The 23767-nt window shown below is 34.2% G+C and overlaps 1 protein-coding gene across 6 annotated transcripts in view; it reads right to left on the reverse strand.

The window, feature by feature from the left end:
- COP1 (COP1 E3 ubiquitin ligase) overlaps positions 1-23767 on the reverse strand; it is a 238821-nt gene that overhangs the window by 67228 nt on the left and 147826 nt on the right. For 5 of the 6 annotated variants that reach the window (XM_040636243.1, XM_040636242.1, XM_008696678.2 and 2 more), the window contains one exon: positions 21203-21319. In XM_040636243.1, the coding sequence (XP_040492177.1) occupies positions 21203-21319 (117 nt within the window). Of the gene's footprint in view, positions 1-6371; positions 6501-21202; positions 21320-23767 lie in introns of all 6 variants that reach the window. The other variant, XR_005836379.1, reaches the window with a different exon arrangement.

Raw genomic sequence — 23767 nt, forward strand, 5'->3', positions numbered from 1 at the left:
CAAATCACAACTACCCTTCTCCCCCCAAAATCCAATTCAAAATATCAATAACATCTCTTTGTTTACAAAAACATCTATTTGGATATGTTTCTGATTTGTTGGTTTTAATTATGTCTGATGGAAGAAATGTGTTGCTCTAGAATTGCTTCTCTTGTGTTGTCCTAAACTAGACTGGCAACAGGAAAAATACTGTTTAAATCTTCAAACTCACTAATAAGGACTCAGTACAATGTTCTATGCATTGACATTAGTGACTAAACAACAATATCACTTATCTTTTGGAAACGAAAAAGTTATCAAATATAGAAAACAATTTTATAATTTGTTTATTTGAATTTATCTGGAAGTATATACAACAAATTACGTGTCGAATACATAATTTTATGATCATCTTATGGTAATAAAGACTAGAGATAAACCTGAAATATAAATCTAAAATAGTCACAGAGCCGTTAAGATATCAAATAAACACAAACTATGGGCAAAAATTCCTGATCTCACAGTTTGGAATCAGTTTCTTAGGAATCAGTTTCTATATAGTAAAATATGAACTACCAGGGAAATTTAAGGATCTACTTTCCTCTTTGTGATATTTTTAAAAATTACAATTTTATAAAATTGTTCAAACATCATAAATCTAAATCTAGAGGCAATGCCATCCAAATCTTGATTATCTGAATTTTAGAAATATAAAATCTGGCATGCCCACATTAGAAACAAAAGCGCTGAAATACATATTCAAAATGTAGTACAAAATTATTTGCTCAACTTGGCCTAGCTTGCTGTAAGTTTATACACCCAAACTAAGCACCTGCAGAAGTATCTGAACACACTAAACATTTTTTATGAGAATTTGCTTCAATCTTCACTGATCTGCTTTACTTCAGTCTCTTTTCACACTTTTGCTTTAAAGAGTCAAAAATCAAATAATGCTAAATAATGACTAATAAACATCATTAAAACAAATTTTAAAATCTCATGTGAGCATGTAAAGGGTGTTAAAAAATATGATTCATTTCAGAAACCTGGAAAATAGTTATCTAAATTAATGGTGGCAGGAAAGAACTGAAAAGGCCTAAATGGGACTAATGATGCTTTCTTTGAATATCTTCAAAGAGAATTCATTTTGGGAAACTGCAAAACACCTGGAATCACGTCTGATAAACAGCTAAAAACTGATGCCTAACTTTCTTGAAAAAAAGATTAAAAAAATCTAAGCAAAGTCAGACAGAAAAAGACAAAATACATATGATTTCACTCGTATGTGGAATTTAAGAAACAAAACCAATGAACATATGGGGGGGGGAGAAAGATAAAAAGGGAGAGGGAAGCAAACCATAAGACTCTTAAAAATAGAGAACTGAGGGTTGATGGAGGGAGGTGGGTAGGGGATGGGCTAGACAGGCGATGGGTATGAAGGAGGGCACTTGTGATGAGTGATGAATCACTGAATCCTACTCCTGAAACCAATATTGTACTGGATGTTAATTAGATTTTAAATTTTAAAAAATCATTTTACATAAATAATCTGTGTGACTGAAAAGAATATGGATTCCTCCAGCTGACAGATTCAATCTTCTATGTATTTGTTAACTGTGTTGTTCAAATTTCCAGTACCTTACAATTCCTGCTTTTCTCCTTAGAGATTTTAATTTCTCTTAGAATTTGTCACGTTTATTTGATGTTGTTGAGGCTCACAGTTTATGTCTTCATTTTAAGTTATTCCTTTTATCACTGCATTGGGATCTTCTTTAACCCTATATTAACGTGGTAAGTCTAATTCTTCTCACTACGTAGTTTCATCAGTTCTTACTTCGTAAGATTTTTTTCTCTCATCTCTTTATTTCAATTTCATTGTGCCCTTCAAATTTAGGTGTCTCTTTTATATAGAATTTAGTGTAGAAGTTTTAATTTTTAAATAAAATAATGCAATCAAAGAGATTTGGTCTTTGAACTGGTAAATTTAATCTGTCTCAATTTACTGTTATCTTATAAGTGTGACTTTGGATTTATTTTCATCATGCTATTAGCTATTTACTCTGATTTTTCTGTGGCTCTTCATTTCCTCCCTTCTTCCTGTCCATAGATTGAATTTTCTTTAATATAGACTGAGTTTTCTTTCCTATTGCAGATTTGAGAGTAGAAACCCTGTTTTTATTCTTTAATGATAATGATTAAAATTTAAAATGCATACATGGCTCAAAGGACAAAGCAAGTTAATATTGTTACACAATGTAAAACCTTACATTACTTTATATTTTATCAACACTCCTCCAAAACCTGGATTACATTATTATTGTACAGAATTTTATTTCCATCTTTTTAAAAAATATATATTTTTTTAATTTATTTATTTGACAGAGAGAGAGAGACAGCGAGAGAGGGAACACAGCAGGGGGAGTGGGAGATGGAGAAGCAGGCTTCCGCTGAGCAGGGAGCCTGATGTGAGCTTGATCTGAGGTGGGATCACGCCCTGAGCCAAAGGCAGATGCTTAAGGACTGAGCCACCCAGGCGCCCCTCTTTCCATCTTTTTAAAACCTCCAAATTAGTCTCATTTTTCCATTATTATTATATTATACAGACAAGGCTAGCTAAGATTTGCCTATATTATAAATTTCTCTGCTCATGACTTCTTTCCTAGTATTTTATTCAATTCTTTATTTAATTCTCTTCTTTATTTCTCTGTGGAGGGGGCAGGGAGAAGAAGCATCCTATACCATGGTTAGAACTCTCAGGAGAACAACTCCTGTCCAACCCTCAGAGCCCAGGCTAAGACAAAGTTTCTGGAGATTTCTCCATGTAGGTATCTGGACAGACAGATAATTACAACATTCTAAGGAGATCCACCCCCCCTTTCTCCTCCCCACTAACTCTCTAGTAACTAGGTCCCGGATGTCAGCAACTTTTCCATCACTACCATTAACCAGGTGATAAAACTTGAGCTCACAGGTTTGATTCTCCAGTTTTATAATCTGAGCTCTTTCTGACCCTTTGGAATTTCAATACTTTATAAGCTATGTATCTAAAGTAATATTTTTATACATTTTATCAAAAATAATATTGATCTAAAATAAATGTTTGTTGACAGAGGATTTTCAGTTTTAGTCTATCATATTGTTAGAACCAGAACTCCCTTCTGAGTTATCTTCTTCCTTTTTTCTTTTTTAATGCAACCATTTGAAGCAAGTTTAAAAATAAAAAACTGATTAACCCTCAATGCATGTCAAGTAACTAATTTTATGGTGTTTCACAACTGCCCCTCATTTCCAGAGGCATTTTCATCAGACCCAGGATACAGATCTGTATTTTAACCAATGTTCCAGAAATGTTAAGTCTTTTTATAGTAATATATTAGACTCCATGCAAGAATATGATTGAAAAACTAACCTAAAATGGAGAATTTAAGTGCAAAAGATAATGTAGATTTGGGGCTCAGTCTATTTAATGACCTCTTTATGCTATTTTTAAAAAATCAAAATGAATCCTATTATCTCAGTAATAATAGTTCATAAGAAAAAGCAGTATTTTTTCTTTTACTGGACAGATCATTTACTGGACCTTGTTTTGCTAAATGCTGTTAAAACAGAGACTTAATATTTTAATGCAATTATGTTCATTAACGTTTTCTTACTATGATAAAAGGCCTTCATTATTTAGCCTACATCTACATTCCCAAATTCTTTTTCCACCAATTCAGGAACTTGTAACACATCTTTAGTATAGTTACTATAGTCCCAGGGTAAGGGAGTGGGACAGACATGAAATTGCTGAGGAATAATTTCAAAACACAAATGCTTGGTCTCCTCTCTGAAGGTTATAATTTGGTAGGTTTATGATAGTATCCAGACACAAATAATTTTTCAGTTTCTCAGATTTTAAAAAACACTGCTCTAATGTTATTTTTCACAATGTATTATAATTTATTTGCTTGTCCATTTTATCTAACTGTGACATCCTGGAAAGGAAGGAGGATGTTTATTTTCGTATGCACAGTAATAAATGTATTTTTTAAATAAGTGTTTGTGAAGTTAATAAATGAATGCTATAATTCTAATGAAAAGATTACAGGTACCATGATAAATGTGACAGAGAAAAAAAGTTTTTTTTAGAATGATTACAAGGTCAGGCTCCTCTAATCAGTAGTTACTTTCCTCTGAGAAACCTCTAGATACATATTTCAGATTGTATAAGTAGATCTATAGTTCAAGTGGAGAGTACAAAGTCCACTGAGTATGTGTGCTTATGCTGATCAGTATCACAGCATTCTAGGGATCCAAAATGTACTAAGTATCACTTAACTGCTGGTCTCACAGATGTTTCATACCACCCCAGCTTCGAATACTGACGTTCCCTAAGTGTCTTCTAGCAAGCTTCTATGCGGAATCCAGTTTTCCAGAGTTATACAAAATCAAGCAGCTAGTTTTGTTTTTATTTTCTGCAATTTAGATCCATCCATTGTGCAAATCCATCTTTCTGTATCCACTGAACCATCAGCCACCTAACCATCTGTCCGTCTATCAGCACATGCAAGTAGGGTTAATATCTTATATCAATCTGAGTTAAACACAATTTTTGGTTGTTTGAAAAAAATTTTTGTCTTCATTTGTGAAAGATTCTTTGGCTGAATTAGAACTTCGGGTTAAATTTCTTTTGGCATTTTAAATGTGTCAATGGCTCCACTGATTTTTGGCCTGTATAGTTTATAAGAATTCTGCTATAATTTTTATCTTCCACTTTCCATAATTTCTTTCACTTGCCTTCAAGATTTCATTTTGTTTTCAGTATTTGCCTATGATATAATTAGGTATTTTTGGTCTGCTTTTGATCTTATCCTGTTTGAGGTTCTGTGAGCTTCTGGTATCTGTGATTTGTTAACTCTTATCAGTCTTGGGAAGTTTTTGGTCTTTATCTCTTCAAGTATTTCTTCTGTCCTTTTATCTCCTACTTCCACAAGGCCAATTACAAGTGTGTTTAATATTATCCAACAAATCTTGGCTACTGTGATCTGTTTTTCCCTCCCACTCTCTTAATGTTTCATTTTAGATAATTTTTATTGACCTACCTTCAAAATTAATTGTTTTTCTTAGATTATATCTAATTTGCTAATGAGCACATCAAAAAATTCTTCATTGTTGATATCAAGATTTGTATTTTTCGTATTTCCATTTCACTTTTTAAAAATACTTTCCATCTCTCAACTGAAACTCTTCATCTTTTCAGGCATGTTGTCTGCCTTTCCCACCATATCCTTTAACATGATAAACAATTATTTTAAAATTTGTCTAATACCGTAACATCCGGGTCACCTATAAATCTACTGATTTGAGTCTCTGTAATGGAATGCTTATTCTTACTTATTTGTAGTCACATACTTTTTTATTAAACATAAGTGATCGTGTACTGAACAGTAGATAGTGAAGCAAATGGTATTTCTGCTTGGAAATAAGTACACCTCTTTTTCTGTCAGGCCATTCATGTGAGGGGATCAATCAATCCAGCCAATGTTCAAACTGAATTTCAGTTTTAGTTGTTAAACTCACCATTAAGTGTACCACAGTCTTCAAATCTTTCCAGCCATGAGCAATCATCACCTTGTACTTAGTATGGTCTGGTCAACAGAAACTTTTCTCTGTATTCCTGTTCTTCTCTTACCTTTTTACTAGTGCCTGCATTTGAGCCAAAGATAGGGTCCTTCTCCATGCTACTGTCCCTCCCTCAGTGGTAGATGGCTCTTACTTGTTCTGTTTTTTGTTGTGTTTTTTTGGGGGAGAGGGGGGTTGTTGTTGGTTTGGTTTGGTTTTGGTTTGGTTTGGTTTAGTTTTGTTTTTTGTACAAGGATTCTGTTTGGAACAGAGGATTTCAGTTCTTCTGGTCCATCATGAGTCTTAGGAAGGATTCATATGCCTGAGCTTCCAGTATGGGGGTCTTCTTAGCATTCCAACCCCTCACCATCATGGCAGACAAATTCTACATAGCATCTGATGCACGTTTCAGGCAAGAGAGGGTTTCATGCCACTTCATCAGTGGTAGTAGATCTCTGCTTTATACTGATGCAGGATCCTGGGCCGAAGAAGCTCTCTTGCTCCTCTTCCAACAGCTTAAAGTTTCTGCTCCGTATGAGAAGAGGATCCAGAGAAACGATGAGGTTTTGTGCTGGTCTTTCAGTAGGGACTGATTACTTTGTGAACTCCTGCGTGCCTGATGTAGGCTACTGCCCTGACCCATTCATTCTTGCTAGCAGCCAGTAGAGGGAGATGGAGAAGAGCATATGAGTTAAGCGTGCACTCCCCTTGTATTTCGGGCATACAGATATGCCAACCCATACTTGGCCTTTAAGAATGCATTAAAATTTTAGCTCATTTCTTCTTACCAGCTTCTATGGTGGCTACTTCTTCCTCTTGTGGTCTGCAAATGGTGACTAGTTCATGTGTCCCATCCTTCCTTGGAGGGGCTTGTCATTCCTTGGAATTCAGTTCCCATGCCTTGTGACCTCAGCTCTCTGACAGGGGTCAAGAAAAGTTATAATTTTGTAGCTCATACAGCTTTTTCTGTTTTTAAGATGAGAGAAACATTTTCTGGTGGTTTTCTACACACAAAGCAGAAGCAGAACTCCCAATGTGCCTATCTTTTGACAATATTTTTTTATCACATCTATGAAACACATTCTAAATTCCTGTATTCTTACAAAAAAACTACATTGATTCTGCCTGGTGCAGTGTTCCTTTTCATTCATATCAGCCTATAATAGGAACAGATCCATCTTTCCTTGTTCGCACTGTAGTAGCATTTTTTAAGCATCCTGACTAGAAAATCTTAATACATATACTGGCAAACTTGGTCTCACAATCAGTTGGCTGTCACACTGACATCAGTATCACTATGTTAGAAATAAAGCCTGACAAAATGGGGAAAAGAATAAATACAAAGCAATCAATTCTAAGTTGATGGAAAGTAAATAACAATATTTTGTCAGCAAAATCTCAGATATTTTTTATTGGATCAGGAATCTGAAAAAGGCATTTACCCAGTTTTCTGGCATGGTAAAAAACTGACAGGGAGACTTAGCAAGAACTAATGAGTGAACTGGTGGTGAGGAAAAGAAATCAGGAAATAGATGTGTAAACTGTGGGGAAGAGACCCAAACATGGGGTTGAAAGTGTCTGCTAAGGGGTGAGTGGCAGGCAGAACTAGCGAAAAATAGAAAAGAAAGGAAAGGAAGAGGAAGAAGGGGAGGAGACAGAGAAAGACGGGGACTGACAGAAGTGAAGGAGGGAGATAAGGAAGGGTGAAGGAAAGTAGAAATGGCAAGAAAGCGAGAAAGAGAAGGGAGGAGGAGGGGAAGGGAGAAGAAAAAGGAGGGAGGGAAGAGAAACAAAAGGAAGGGAAAGGATTTGGAGGAGAAAAAGAGAGCACTAGAGAGAGACAGAGCATGAACAAGTGTCTACACGCAAAAATTTTCTGAGATGCCCAACTTCTTTCTATACCCACGGATGGTTCTGTAATAGAAGAATCTAGGTTTTCAGATTCATCTATGAATTTATGAAAAAAATCCCACATCTTAGCAAAACTCCTCGCTTTATGTCATAAAAATATATTATTTCTTTCTAACCAAAAATATTTTTTCATTGAACACTGTACAATAACTTATTTGAAAACTAATCCACTAATTAAAGCATTTAGCTGAAACCTAATTTTTGACCAGTAATAGCCATTCACTGACTCTCAACCATCTATCCCCACTCTCATCTTGCCCCAACTAATTAATCAGGTAGATTCAAAGCCTTCTACTTTTCTGCTTAAAAGAATACTGAAAGGCTACTGCCTCATAAATTTTTAAAGCCAGTGTCTAAAAATTCTCATCACATAAATATTTGCAAGTTGTCATTTGTACCAAAATTACATACTGACGTTTTAAAATATGAATTCAGTGTATCTAATGGCATCTAAACACTACAGAGATCTGATGTTCAACATCATCCTTAAAAAAAAAAAATACCCGAATAAGTTACTTTTTAATAATGGAAAACTTCTACATAATCTTTTCCTCAAATTTATATTCACATTCTCCTTGAAAAATAACATTTATCCACCTGATTTCATGCTGTCTTTTTATACTGTCTTATTCTCTTCTCTGAAAAAAAATAGGTGTGTATTTATATATATATATAGATATAGATAAATTTCATTTCTTTGAACAAAATACTGTAATTGTAATGAAATTCTTTCCAAATGAATCATCATTAAAATTAGTGTACACAACTGATAAAAAATACAACACATTTTGATAACTATTAAACGAAAGTAGTAATTTGTTGAAAATGTGTATCTTCACAAGATGGATATGGCATCCCCTCTCCTTGTGCCCTCTGTTCCCATTTTGTTCTGGGAACTGTAAATAAATATTATATACTCTTAGGATTCTATTCTTATTGTTCAGCATTAATTCTATTCCTATTGTTCATTTATTTCTACAGATATAGTTATAGATATAAGTTTTCTCAATGTTTTAAATCCCAAGTTTATGATAAAAATCATATAGTAATCTATCATCAAAATAATTCTTTTAATGATCTGTCATTTTGATTGGACCATCCTTTAATTTTACTGAGTGCAAAGATTTGGAACCATGTATCTGTTACTTAATACTTAAGAGTAACTGAAGAGTAACAGTTCGTGCGAAGTACTAAAATGGTTTTACCAACATCAAATAAAATATACAGGGCCACAATCCTTTATGCCAAGAACTTAGAAAACATACGTTTCACAATTCTGAATTTTCCCAATTTTGACAGGAAATATGCTTCATATTATGCAAAACTCCCCTTAAGGTTTATGTCAGCAGCCTGTAAGCAAATGCATTAATATTTCTGTTGGGAGGCTTATGAACAATTACACTAAGTAGGATATATCTACCTTTATGTATGTACTTTAGATCTGATGTCATCAAATGAGCAATGAATTTCTGGTATTCAAAGCTTTCTGGGTTTTCATACTGTAGATACTGGAGTGTGAATCAGTACTGATTATACCTATTATTAACACATTCTCAGAAAGGTTGCAAAAACCCCCAATACTGTAATTTTTAAAAAATTTAGCTAACGAAGTGTTTTGAGTGCATTATTTTACTTTTGCTTTTGTGCTATTTTGTTTTAAATATATTTTTTGTCAAAAACTGACAGTGCAGGTTTAGTTCAATGTATGTATTAAGAAGATTTATTCTGTCAGATTATCTTTCTGAATTCAAATTAAAGTGTTAATATGCATCCCTATAAATTCTGATTCTATAACAGATAAATGGGGGCAAAGTTTATTACCAAATGAAATAAGAAGATCCACATTCAACACTTAGTGCTAACAGACTCTTTGCTTTGCTTCCACCAATGGGACTTGAGAATAAGGAACAATGCATACTCTTTTTTTTTTTGACAATAATCAGAAGAAATTCTTTAAAGAAAAAACTGCACCACTTCCATTATTTCACTCAACCAATATCTAAAGTAAAAGCACTATAACGTGGTATAAAATATACTTTCTCTAGTGCCATGTTTCACTCTTAATAAAAATATCTATAAGACAAAGAATGATAGGAAGTTACTCTAGTAACAAAATTTAGGATAACCCTTAGTTTGATAATCCTGAGGTTTTTACAGGCTGGAACAATGTACCATATTAAGATTCACGATGATGTGAGATATGCTTTTCTTTTGGAAAAAAGCTACTGTAAAAGTTGAAGTCGAAAGGAGAACAGGCATGACACCTCAAGTATCAATGATATAACTGCCACATGAAATTCCGGGATCTAGAACTGGATTTAAGTTTCTACACACAGTTGCAATACTTTTAGTGTTCCATCAGGATGTTCTTACTTCAGTTTAAAGACTTTTGCTTTACATTACATGCCAAGCATTATGTGTGTCTTTCTATACATGAAGATTTTTTAAAGCACGTGTGTAATGGTACTAGAGTAATTTTATGTAGATTTTTTTCTGTGCTTTCAGACAAGTGGAAGCCATTGAAGGTGATACAGTCGGCTGTATGTACACTGCTAATCTATATGTAATGATTTTTTATAGACAGAAGATGATTAACGGCCTTTATTCATTTGATACCATACAATTTCATAGAACACTGTATTATCAGCCACTGCCACCAGAGAACTGCTGTATAAGAAACTATTCCAAAATTTAGTAGCACAGAAGCTTCATTTATCCTCAAAGAATGAGGAAGAGCTTAGGGTTGGCCGATTTCAGTACAGCTTGCTGTGTCTGGAGGTTGAATGATTTGGCTAGGGTAAATAGGTACTGCTCTGAGTGTCTTTCTTCCTTCCCCTGGACCAGCAGCTAGCTTGAGCATGTTCTCCTCATGGTGATAGCACAGGGGCAAGAGCAAGAAAGCTCAATTGTGCCAGCAAATTTCAAACATCTAGTCAATGTCAACTTAACATCACTTGGGCCAAACCAAGTCACAAGTCAAACAGAGTCAAGAGTGGGGTTGTTTCCCACTGTGGGAAAACACTGTTTTATGGCAAAGCACATAGATACAGGAAGGGGTGAAGAATTGAGATCATTAATTAAACTTACTATCAATATTAAAATCTAAAACAAATCTTTCAGCATCTTACAATAGCTTAATATTAAGTAAAAGAGACTAAATTGGCTCTGTTGTTAAAATTAGTAGATTCTAAAATGTGGTTTATATACCTTAAGATTAATTCAGAGCCATTAGTAGATGAAGAAGTGATTCTTAAAATGTTAACAGTTGTAAGCCTTGTATGTATGCATTAGAAGGTAACAAAAAGTTGAGATAACAATCACTAAATGGAAAGAAAGCTGGCTTAGATAGGCTTTCAAGCTCCTGGTTTATATTACTGACATGGCAATCTATATACTCTATCTTAACCTAGGATCACAAGCGGTGGAGGGAGACTGGTCACAATTCAATTAAGCCCCTTAAGAAAATATTTTAACCACAGTATCTAATGAATGTCTGTAACTCAGATACTATTGGCTAAATTTTATATTTTCTGCAGTAGCACTTTATAATACACAGCAACTTCTTCCATCTTCATTCTAATTCTCTCAATAAAGACATAATCTGTAACTTATATGATTCATCACTCTACTGTGTTCAGTATATAAAAAGAAATCTAAGCTTGCAAACAGAATGTGAAAATACCAAATAAGTGTTTTAATTCAGAAAAATGGTTTCGATTTTCTATCACGGGTTTTTCAAAATATTTAAAGTATTTCATATGATGGATTTTCAATAATCTACAACAGTAAGCCACACATAGAAGTCAATTTTTTAAAACTTCAATGAGGAAAAACACATTTTCTGGAATTTTCATTAAATCACACATTAGGGTATAAAACCAGTCTTCCCCTATTGAGTAAATATTTGAATAAACAACGACAGTCTTGCTTTACTCTGGCACTGGACTTATTCTAACCATTTCCTTAAACACAACTCATCCTAACTGTAGGTGCTTACAAAAAAATAATAAATGATATAGCTGAACCTGAAACCTTAGTGAACCACTGGGAATGGAAACAACAAAAATTGAATAGTTTTGATGAAGTCTCAATATTTCACAAAGAAAAACTTGAGAGAGGCTACCGTATCTGATCACTTACAACTGCCAAAACATCAGTCAACGTTAAGAAGTTTCCAGAGAAGGGGCGCCTGGGTGGCTCAGTCAGTTAAGCGTCTGCCTTCCGCTCAAGTCATGATCCCAGGGTCTTGGATCGAACCCCACACTGGCCTCCCTGCTTGGCGAGGAGCCTGCATCTCCCTCTCCCTGTGCCCCTCCCACTGCTTGTGCTCTCTCACTCTGTCAAACAAAAAGTTTTTTTTTAAACTCAAAAAAGGGGCGCCTGGGTGGCACAGCGGTTAAGCGTCTGTCTTCGGCTCAGGGCGTGATCCCGGCATTATGGGATTGAGCCCCACATCAGGCTCTTCCGCTAAGAGCCTGCTTCTTCCTCTCCCACTCCCCCTGCTTGTGTTCCCTCTCTCGCTGGCTGTCTCTATCTCTGTCAAATAAGTAAATAAAATCTTTAAAAAAAAAAAAAAAAGAAGACGTTTCCATGAAAATATCTTAAAAGTCACCAAGAGAAAGAAACTGTTTAATGGCATTTTCTATAAATGTCTATATACTAAATTTTTAGCATCTGTTTAAATTAGTTTACATTTTTTCCAACTTTTAAAAAAACTCTGTGACTTGGAAAAATAGCCTGCATACAGAAGAGTCCATACAAGTTATGTGAAGTTTCAAAGTCCACATTACTACAGTAACTACAAATACAATATTCCTAAACCTTAAAAGCTTGTATGACACATTTTTTCTCAATCTGACCAGTAAGCACTATAAAGATATAATAATTATTCCCCTTTCTCTTCTTTATGGTTGAATTACATATCTGCATGGTCAATGAATATATTCCTAAACAACAGTCTGTTTTGCAGGTTTGTAAGTAGAATTACACCGTACATTCTTCTGTGATTTCCTTTCATTCAACATTTATGCTTATTATTCATCCATATGGATTCATGGAGCTGCAGTTCATTTATTCTCACTGCTGAATGCTTCACAGTATGAATGTACAAACAATGCTATTACAAACATTATTTAAATATGTATTTTTCTAGAGCAGCGATCCTCGAACTTTAGAGTGCATTAAGAATCATCTGGAGAGCCTCTTAAAAAGAAAAAAGGTTCCTGGGATCCACCTTCAGAAATTCTGATTCAGTAGACTTCCTATCAGCTCCTAAGTGATCAGGATGCTGACTGCTGTGCAGACTATAATTTGGGTATCAAGGCTGTAGGGTATAATCATCATTTTCTTGTTTATTTGAAAGAGTTCACGAAATCTGAATATCAATACTTTGTCACATATAGGTATTCTAAATATCTTCCCCCAATTAACGACTTCTTAAAAGTTATTTTTCAGGTATTATTTGATCAAGAAGTTTTCATTTTATTGTAGACAAACTTATCCATCTTTCATTTATGGTTTATACTTTTGCATCTTTTTTTTAATGTTCAGTTAGCCACTATAATACATCAAAAGTTTGTGAAGTAGTGTTCATATACTTTTGTATCTTAAAGCCTTTCCTACCACAAAATCATGAAAATATTCTCTCATATTACCTTCTAAATACTTTTGGAGTCTTGCTATTCACATTTAGGTCATTTGATCAACTGATTTGTATATTGCATGGGGCGGAGCTAAAATTTCCAAAACAACTGTATGAAAATTCTGTATTTTCCAAACAACCATCTTTGCCAGTATCAAATGGTGATACATCCATAAGCCTGTTGCTGGTTCTATTCCACCAGTCTATCAATCCCATGCCAAAATAAAACTGCTTTTATTTACCATTCCTGAACCTTATTTCTGATGTGTTTTCTGTAAAAAGTATATTATTACATTTGAAACATTTTAACATTTGAAACATTTTAACTGTTAATCCCAGCCTTTTAAACTTGGAGTGAAAAAGCTATTTCCATTTACTATAATTAGATATATTTGAATTACCATCAGCTTATTTTCTGTTTTTTAATTACTCCAAACATTTTATGCTATTTTCCTCTTTCCTCTCCTGTTCTTCTGGATTAACCAAATACTCTACTCATTCCCCCCACACCACAATAAGTTTGGATTTTGTACTTTGGTTCTATTATTTTATTGGCTTCCTGAGAAATCATATATTTCATACTTCCCAAGTGTTTTAGTGCTTACTCAATATTCGTTTCAAAAAATGAATGATGATTACATCTATTAAATTAGTAACAGCTGAAAAGATGCCTAACTTTAAATATCTCTGCATTTAGGGGCACAAAGCTGGCTCAGCTGGAGAAGCATACAACTCTTGGTCTTGGGGTTGTGAGTTCAAGCCCCACGTTGGGTGTAGAGATTACTTAAAAATAAAATCTAAATAAATAAATAAATAACTCTGCATTTAACATAAATACAAAATTTCTTGTAAAGTCCGTTTTTAAAAATACCTTGTAGCTACAGTGCTACTTGCAGGCTGGAAGGCAAGACACATAAACAGATCCACTAGGTGCATAAAGTTGTTTTTAGATTTCAGCATTCCCAAAAGTAAATTGTATGACAAAGTAATACAACACATTGTTTCTTGAATAGTATTGGCTTTATGCATGTCACTTCCATTTGAGTTCACTCAAGTTACTTGGAAACTTGAAAATAAAATGTTCTTAATGTTCATTTCCCCCCTATTAACTATGCAACAGATAATATTCATGAATGTTATGATACTAATCCAAATTTATTAAATAAATATTCAGAAATTTAATTTATTTAAATGTGAAGGAAAAGACATCAGTTCCACTGGCAGCTGCTGTGTAAGATAAAACATAAGGCAGATTTATAAACCTAGCAAGCCTAAAACTTTTCCCACTACTTAAATATGATGGGAAAATATAATAGAAGACATCTCGAGCACTTACATATCTACCTTACTCAAGTTTCTCCATGTTAACCTTAAAAAAATGAATTAAATTAGGTTTCATAGCCCCTTAAACTAAACACCAGCTTCTTAAATTGAAAGGAATTAATTCTATATTGGAGTGGGAGGAATAGAACAGAGATCTAAAAATACTCTGAACTTATGTTTTATATAGCATAGATGTCTATCTTTTAGAATCAAACCTAATTTTTAAAGAAAAAAATATTCTAAATAAAGAAAAATTCTTATTGGCCTCCTCAAGAAATGCTTTATCTATCTATCTGTGGAAAGACACCTGCAAAACTATTAACAATAGTGCCTCTGGAGAGGCAGTGTAATGATGCTTGGTGAATGGAAACTTTGCTTTATATGTTACATATGAAAGCTGAGAACAGGATATAATCTTGTACTGGTTGTACAATTAAATATACATAATTTTAAATGATTACATCAATTTTTAAAAGTTGAAGATGCATATATAAAATAGCTTCAGATAGCTGTACTCAGAATCAAGAAATCTTTATGGAAGAAGTTTTATAAAAATTCTTTTGAGTTGGGGCACCTGGGTGGCTCAGTCAGTTAAGCATCTGACTCTTGATTTTGGCTCAGGTCATGATCTCAGGGTTGTGGGACTGAGCCCTGCATGGGGCTCTACACTCAGTGCAGTCTGCTTTTACCTCTCTCTCTCTCTCTCTCTCTGCTCCTCCCCATGCTTGTTTTCTTTTTTTTTTAAGATTTTATTTATTTGACAGATAGCACAAGTAAGGGGAGCACCAGGCAGAGGGAGAAGCAGGCTCCTTGCTGAGCAGGGAGCCCAATGCGGGGCTCGATCCCAGGACCCCAAGATCATGACCTAAGCCGAAGGCAGACGCTTAATGACTGTGCCACCCAGGCGCCCCCACAGTGCCCTTGCAACAGGGAGTCAAAATATAATTGGTGGGTAGCTTACTTATTCATTCACTGTCTCTTTCTTGTAACTCCAAAAGCAATGTTTAAAAATGTACAGCCCACTCCTAATGTCAAATTCATCATCACAAATTATATTTATTAAGCAATCTCATGAATGTGACTCTGTACTTCTCTCAGCGGTAAAATAAATGACAGTTGAAGAGTGATGTTTTACAGTTTAAAGAGAAATATTTAGACAATAGTCTACATTCTTAAGAAATGCTGCAGTTCTAAATGAAAATGATACAACATAAGTCATTGTTCTCTAAGTAATATAAGTTTTTATGATAAAATGCATGTTTCAATCAGTGAAAGATACAATTAAAGGCAGTGAATAAAGTAAGGACTACTGGCTTCATTAATGCCTGCTTGGATACTAAACACCTATTTCAAAGCCAGAAAAAGTAAGTCCTTAACTCATATGAAATTGCATTGTGCTGGATAGGGCCAATGACCTCGGCATCCATTCCTACCACCTTATTTAAGCCTATGGAGGATGGAAAGTTAAAAACTATTTTGCCCAGATCCTCCCGAAGTTATGCTTCCAGATGTGAATGAGTTTCCGGCACAGGGATGCACTTATGGAGGATCTGAAAGATAGAAACTTGGTGGTCATTCTGCTTTGGGTATTTCTGTTGCAAGCATCACTGTAAAGATATGGAGGGCTTCTAATGTAATATTCCAATGTCCAGTGTCCAGCTTTGTATCAGTTACAGTACAAGATTTCTGGTCTCTTGATTAAACCAATGGCATTACGTTCTTGAACTCAACATATGTTGATCTCGATTGGATGAGAAAGAAAGAACAGCTCTCTTGGTCTACTGAAACTTATGGTGAGCAAAAAATCATTGTAACAGGCTCAGCCTATGGATCTCTAATGCTTCCAACAAGTAAGTTTGGGTAACAATGTTAAGAACACTGGAAATAGGGGCACCTGGGTGGCTCAGTCGTTAAGCGTCTGCCTTCGGCTCAGGGCGTGATCCCAGGGTCCTGGGATCGAGCCCCACATTGGGCTCCACGCTCCGCTGGGAGCCTACTTCTTCCTCTTCCACTCCCCCTGCTTGTGTTCCCTCTCTCACTGGCTGTCTCTTTCAGTCAAATAAATAAATAAATAAATCTTAAAAAAAAAAAAAAAAGAATACTGGAAATACATGGTATTCTGTTCTGAAGCACCTCTCATACACACACATCCCTTGAAGAAACTGACAAACACTTAACTAAACCCACCAAAAAGAAAAAACAGAGAAGACACAAAAGACCAGTTAGCAATGAAAGAAGGGACACTACTACTAACACTACAGAAATTAAAAGAACTGTAAGAGAATGTTATAACAACTTTATTACAACAAATTAGAAAAATTAAGCATACAAATTCCCAGAAACACCAGTAACTACCAAAACTGATTTCAAGAAGAAATAGAAAATCTGAATAAACTTTTAAGAAGAAATTAACTTAGGTATTTAAAATATTCTCATGAAGTCCAAGTCCAGATGGTTTCACTGATAAACTCCATCAAATACTTAAAGAAGAGGGGCATCTGGGTGGCTCAGTCTGTTAAGCGTCTGCCTTCAGCTTGGATCATGATCCCAGGTTCATGATCCCAGGGACCTGGGATTGAGCTCCCCACTGGGCTCCCTGCTCAGTGGGTAGTGTGCTTCTCCCTCTCCCTCTGCCCCTTTTCTCACTCATGCTCTCTCTCTTGCTCACTCTCTCTCAAGTAAATAAATTTTTTCTTAAAAAATTTAAAGAAGAAAATAATACCAACCCTTTACAAACTCATTCAGTAAATAAATACTTCCCAACTCATTCTATAAGGCCAATAGTACCTTGCTATCAAAGCCAGAAAACATCATAAGAAAAGTTACAAATACTCAAAAATACTTAAAACATTAAAAAACTCAATCCTGCAACATTTATTATAAAAAGGATTTTATATCAATGGAAGGTTGGTTTAACATTCAAAACAACAACAATAACAAACTCTCCCATATTATTATAATAAAGGACATAAACTACAAGATTATCTCAATAAACACAAAAAAGCATTTGATGAAATCTAATACTCATTCATAATAAATACTCTCAGCAAACTAGGAAAAGAAAATTTACTCAACCTGGTAAAGGATATCAACAAAAATCTCACAGCTAATATCACACTTAATAGTGAAGGACTGAATGCTTTCTCCATAAGGTATGGAAGTCCCTTATGCTCTTCCATTCAACATTGTACATGGGCTTTCAGCTCACACAAGTAAGCAAGAAGACATTAACATAGTAAAGGAAGAAATAAAATTATTTTAACTCATAGATAACTTGATCCTAAATGTAGAAAATCCCACGAAATCAACAATAAAAATAAGAAGAAAAAATACACAAGACCAGCAAGATTGCAGGACCCAAGATGAATATACAAAAATTAATTGTACTTCTGAACTCCAGCAACAAACAATTCAAAAATATAATTAAGAAAACAATTTCACTCACGACACATCTCAAAGTAATAAAATACTGTATGTTAACTGGAATTCAAATAAAAACTTGGAAAATAATTTTTTTTAATTAAAAAAATGAAAGTAATAAAATACTCAGGAATAAATTAAACAAGACAAGTTCAAGACTTGTATACTAGGAATTCTAAAATAATGCTTAAGTGGTTTAAAAAAACAAATTATAGATCAAATTTATGATTATATATAAAAATACTAGCAATAAGTATAGCTATTTATCAAAAGAACTCCCCATTATGCTCAAGCAAGGTTTATTCCAGAAACACAAATATAATTCAGTATCAGAAAATGTATATACATAATTCATGTCAACGAATTAAACTATATGAAACTGTGGCTTAAAAAGGCACTTGATGAAATACAGAAGTTGCTCCTAAGAAACAGTAAAATGAATCACGTGAATTTAATAGAGACTACTTTCCAAAAGCAGATATCCTAAGGGGCGCCTAAGTAGCTCGGTCAGCTGAGTGTCTGACTTTTGGTTTCAGCTCAGGTTGTGATGTCACGCTCAAGGTCATGAGACCGAGCCTTGCATGGGGCTCTGCACTCGGTGAGGAGTCTGTTGGAGATTCTCTCCCTCTGCCCCTCCTCCCACCAGAGCACACACTCACTCTTTCTTGCTCTCTCAAATAAATAAATCTTCACCAAAAAAAAAAAAAAAAGATACCCTAAAAAGTAAAAGACTGAAGCCCATTCAACTAAATGAAACAGACGAGGAAATAACTATCACTAGTAACATATAACCCTGCCTTGTAAGAAAAGAAAGCAATAAATCATTGGAAAAGAAGAAATACAAACATCACACTGGCCACTATCAAGTATAAACAGATAACTCAAAGACTCTACTAAAAAACTACTAGATTTTGGGGCGCCTGGGTGGCTCAGTCGTTAAGCGTCTGCCTTTGGCTCAGGGCGTGATCCCGGCGTTATGGGATCGAGCCCCACATCAGGCTCCTCTGCTGGGAGCCTGCTTCTTCCTTTCCCACTCCCCCTGCTGTGTTCCCTCTCTCGCTGGCTGTCTCTCTCTCTCTGTCAAATAAATAAATAAAATCTTTAAAAAAAAAAAAAACTACTGGATTTAATAAGAAATATTTATAAGGTGTCTAGATACAATACCTATACCTAAATATCAAAAATTTTTATTTACCCTTAGCAAACAGTACTTAAAACAAGGAACAGAAAAAATAGAATCAAAAATTACACATAAAAAAAAATTAACCAGAAAGACCTTGTACCTAAATGAAGTAAACTATAAAATCTCATTGTTAAGATACAAAATAATCCCAACAAACAGAAAAATACCCCATGTAACTACGTGGGAAGATGTACTATCTTAATAATGCCAGTGGTTCTAAAATTAACAAGTAAATATAATGTAATTCAGAGGAGAATCCCAAAAGAATTTTTCTAGAATTGGAAAAATATAAATCTTAAAGCATACATGGAAAAGCAAATGCAAAAATTAAGTAAGAAATACATGAAAATTTAAAATACTAAGGGCAAACAGCCTGCCAGATAGCAAAGCATTTTTTAAAGTAGGTTTCCCTAGGGGCACCTGGCTGCCTCAGTTGGAAGAGCATGCAACTCTTTATCTCAGGGTTGTGAGTCTGAGCCCCAGGTTGGGTACAGAGATCACTTAAGTAAATAAACTTAAAAATTACATTAAATTAAAAATGAGGGGTGCCTGGGTGGCTCAGTTGTTAAGCGTCTGCTTTCGGCTCAGGTCATGATCCCAGGGTCCTGGGATCGAGCCCGCATCAGGCTCCCTGCTCGGTGGGAAGCCTGCTTCTCCCTTCCACACTCCCCTTGCTTGTGTTCCCTCTCTCACTGTCTCTCTCTGTCAAATAAATAAACAAAATCTTTAAAGAAAAAAAAATGAAAAATAAAATAATATTGGTTTCCCTTTAGCAGGAAGGAAAAATTTTGAAGATGTTCATATTTGGTATTTGTACCTATTAAATAGTGATAATAACTTCTATTCATAAATGATGGCCAATGGTTAGTGTGTTTATAAAATATAACATAACAATAAAACTCAATAAGCTATTTTAACTAAATGCATGATAAAGTATTAATAATGAAAATAAATAAGCAATTATTAAGTACCATATTATAAGAGCTTTACAAATAACATTTTCCTTTCATAATCTTCATAAAGCCCAAAGGGCTATCTCTATTTTAAGGATAAAGAACTTCGGGAGATAAGTCAATCAACTTGCCTAGTGAGTGACAGAAAAGGGATTTAATAAGGAAGTAGGAGGTTCAAATGGAAAAGAATACCACTTGATCATGAAAAAAAAAATTCTGTATCCTAACAGAGAATTCTACCTACAGATACATGTTAGACCACACCCGACTAGAACTAATTATGAAATTATGTCAGTATATAAGTGAATAAATAAGCTGAAATAAGGAAAGGGTATAATAACAAATAAGATTTAAATTATGCTTTTCCTTTTTTAAGGGCGATTCTGCGTTCGTTATATGGTGCTAAACTTATCTTTAAAAAAACTGAGATTACCAATAAAAAAAGAATCAAAGAGATTTCCTAATGCAGAAGTTAAATTACAGGTGTTTACTGTTCTAGTTAATAATTAGAGGAGTGGACAGATATGGAAGACAAAGGACTAGGGCAACCATATGATTTATCTTCTAACCCACAACACTTGAGAATGAAAGAAGGCACTAATAGTAATTATGACAGTATACGTAAAAACCACAACTGGCAAAGGCAGACGTTTGGTCACCCTAGTTAAGAAAAATATGTTAGCAAAAAATTCTTTGCTATGATAACAGCTAACGTGTTTTTGAGAACTTTTATGTTACTACATATTCCATGATGCAAGATTTTATGTCTTATTCACTTCCCCTATATATATAATTTACATATATATAAATTAAATTATTGAAGGAATGAATAGATTTCCTTCATAAAAAATGGATTCCTATGTCTATATAATATAGCTTAATCATTTAAACGTCATTATGACCTAAAGTTTATGAATAAGCATTAGTTCATGCATGCAAAGACTTAGAGGAACAACAAAAATAATCAACAAACCATCTCTATGTGTTAAAGATGGTGACAGAATACTGAAATTAAGGCATAGCAATAAATGAGTAATGATGGCACACTGCATACTTCTAACCTAGAGTCTAATAACAAAAACAAATTTAAGCCTACAAGGCAAGTTATTCGTTTTAAACTAAGGTCTCTTATCCTAGGTCGATACTCAACCAATGTCAAAAGAAGACAAAGCTGCTTTAATTTCTTACCTGCACAGCCGAAAGCCAAATGGTATCTAGAAGAGGGGCTGAATTTAACGCAGCACACATTAGCCTTCGCCTCAATGCTTGCCACTGAGTTGTCTAGGTTGGTAGACCATAGCTTCACTAAGAGTAAAGGACAATAAAAATGAAAAGAATTAAACAATACATTAGCAAATGCTAATGAGTGTTTGCTTATTGCTACAGTTGCCTTTTCATACTAATTCAAAGCATTTTAGTTGACTAGGACCAAAACCCTTTAAACTGAATGACTAATAGAACAACGTATTGAAACCAAGAGAGCATAGTTTCAAAGTCAGAAAACAACAGACTAAATGTGTTGAGAGGTAACATGATCCCATAACTAAAGCATAAAAGAGAGGGGTAAAAAAAATAAAATAAAAGCAATACAGAGATCCATGTGTATTTGTTTCAGTATTCTTTAAATGGTGTTGGGGGCATGATGCACCTGGCTGGCTCACTAGGTACAGCATGTGACTCTTGGTCTCAGAGAGGTGAGTTCAAGCCCCACATTGGGCATGGAGCCTACTTAAAAAAAAAATGGTGTCATTTTTCTCAAGTGTCATGAGTTGGAAGATGAATCATATAGTCATCCCACTCCTACACACACATGCGCGCGTGCACACACACACACACACACACTTTCATATTTATTATATATATCAGAATACAAATGCCATTTTTAAAGTACCTGGAAGTAGTAGTTCTTGTTTTATTTTTCAATTAAGAATTTTATGATTTTAAAATTTTATGTAGGAACTCAGTTATATGACTTAAGTGTGTCTAAAGTAATGTTACAGAATTGTTTAGCTAAACTTTAAATGTTTTAATATTTGATATTTAGTCTATTTCAATGGTATATACTGAAATTTGTAAAGATTAAAGAAAAACTGACTGATCAGAGCAGGTCAGATCTGAGAGGAGAAATAGAAAAGTGAGCTGTTGTCTTGTAAGGTACCAGAGCAACGATCATATCATACATCAAAAATGTCTTCATAGACAATAGAATACACATATCAAACAGACTTTTAAGATATTGGTTATACTCCTGGTTACACATTACAATTAATAATGAACATTAGCCACAACAAGAACAAAAATCTTCCTACCCATCTTTTCAGTGGGCGCCAATGTCCTGTCCCCCAATGTCCTGTCCTAGACAATACCCAGTTGGGGTCCAGGCATTGGTGTTTGTTTAAAAGCTTTTTGGGTGATTCCAATGTGCATTTGGGGTTGAAAACCAGTATTAAGATGAAGGCATAGTAAAATTTTAGAATCTTTTTAGGAATACTAATATGGTGAACTGTAAATGGGAGTTAAAAAAAAGTAAAAATGGTTCCAACCATCACTTTCTATAAAGCGGTATTTCTTAAGAATAGAGATCTTCTCTCTGTGAATGGGATAATTAATCTTTTACAAGTGGAATTCCATAGAGAGTTTCTTTAAATATGTGGACCCTGAATAAAAGTTAACCATTAAAAAAGTTACTTAAAACCTAATCAATCTATTAGCCTAAGAGAAAAATAAGACACTCAATATTAAAATAAAAGAACAAGAGTTTTAAATAGCAATATTTGTTTTGTTTCATGTTATTTTCTAATAGGAATCACATGCTATTCCAATCAATATAAAATTGTCCCACCAATTAAGACACACAATCTGAGATGAAATGTCTAGTTATAATTAAAAGTCTACATGTCAAATACAGCATTTATAGATTAGAATATCAAGTGGTAGAACTGTACTCTCCAAAAGTAGCAAGCCAAAGTTAATCCACAACAAATATTTATGGAGCACCTACTAACCCCATAACCCCACTACTAATCACTAAGAACCTTTATAAACAAGGTTTATACATCAGTATTTTATAACAATTAAATATAAGCAAGCATAGGAATGAATTAGAACAAAATGAAAGTTAAATTAGAAGGTCTTTTTTTAATTTCATGGGAATTTTCTCAATGGAGTAATCACAAACATTTTAAAAATAAGTCACAATGATAAGCATCACTGATTACAATTTTCAATATAAAAAATTATTATAGACTAGAATTCAATATAACTGCCTGAGCTTTAATGATAACTAGGGTTTAAAATAAAGAGATAATATATATAGCATAATAAAGAAAATACATAAAGAATATACTTTAAGAATACACTTTATTAAGTTATTGACTATTAGACAAAATAATAGTGAGTTAAACTGCATTCCCCAAAAAGCTATGCTGTATTCCTAACCCAAGGTACATTTGAGTGTTACCTAATTTGTAAATAAGGTCTTTGCAGATGTAGTCAAGTTAAGATGAAGTCGTATTGGATTAGGATGGACTTTAAATCCAAAGAATGGTGACTTTATAAGAGGGAGGTTTGGATAAAGAGGAACAAAGTAAAAAAGGCCATGTATTGAGAAAGGCAGAAATCAGATGCAATTACAAGTCAAGAAATGCCCAGGACTGGTACTAGCCACAGAAGCTGAGAAGGCAGCAAGAAAGGATCTTCCCTAGAACCTTCAAGGGAGCATGGCCTTGCCAACACTTTGATTCTAGGCTTCAA

This window comes from Ursus maritimus, unplaced genomic scaffold (assembly GCF_017311325.1).
Source record: "Ursus maritimus isolate PB19 unplaced genomic scaffold, ASM1731132v1 scaffold_2, whole genome shotgun sequence".
Lineage (NCBI taxonomy): Eukaryota > Metazoa > Chordata > Mammalia > Carnivora > Ursidae > Ursus > Ursus maritimus.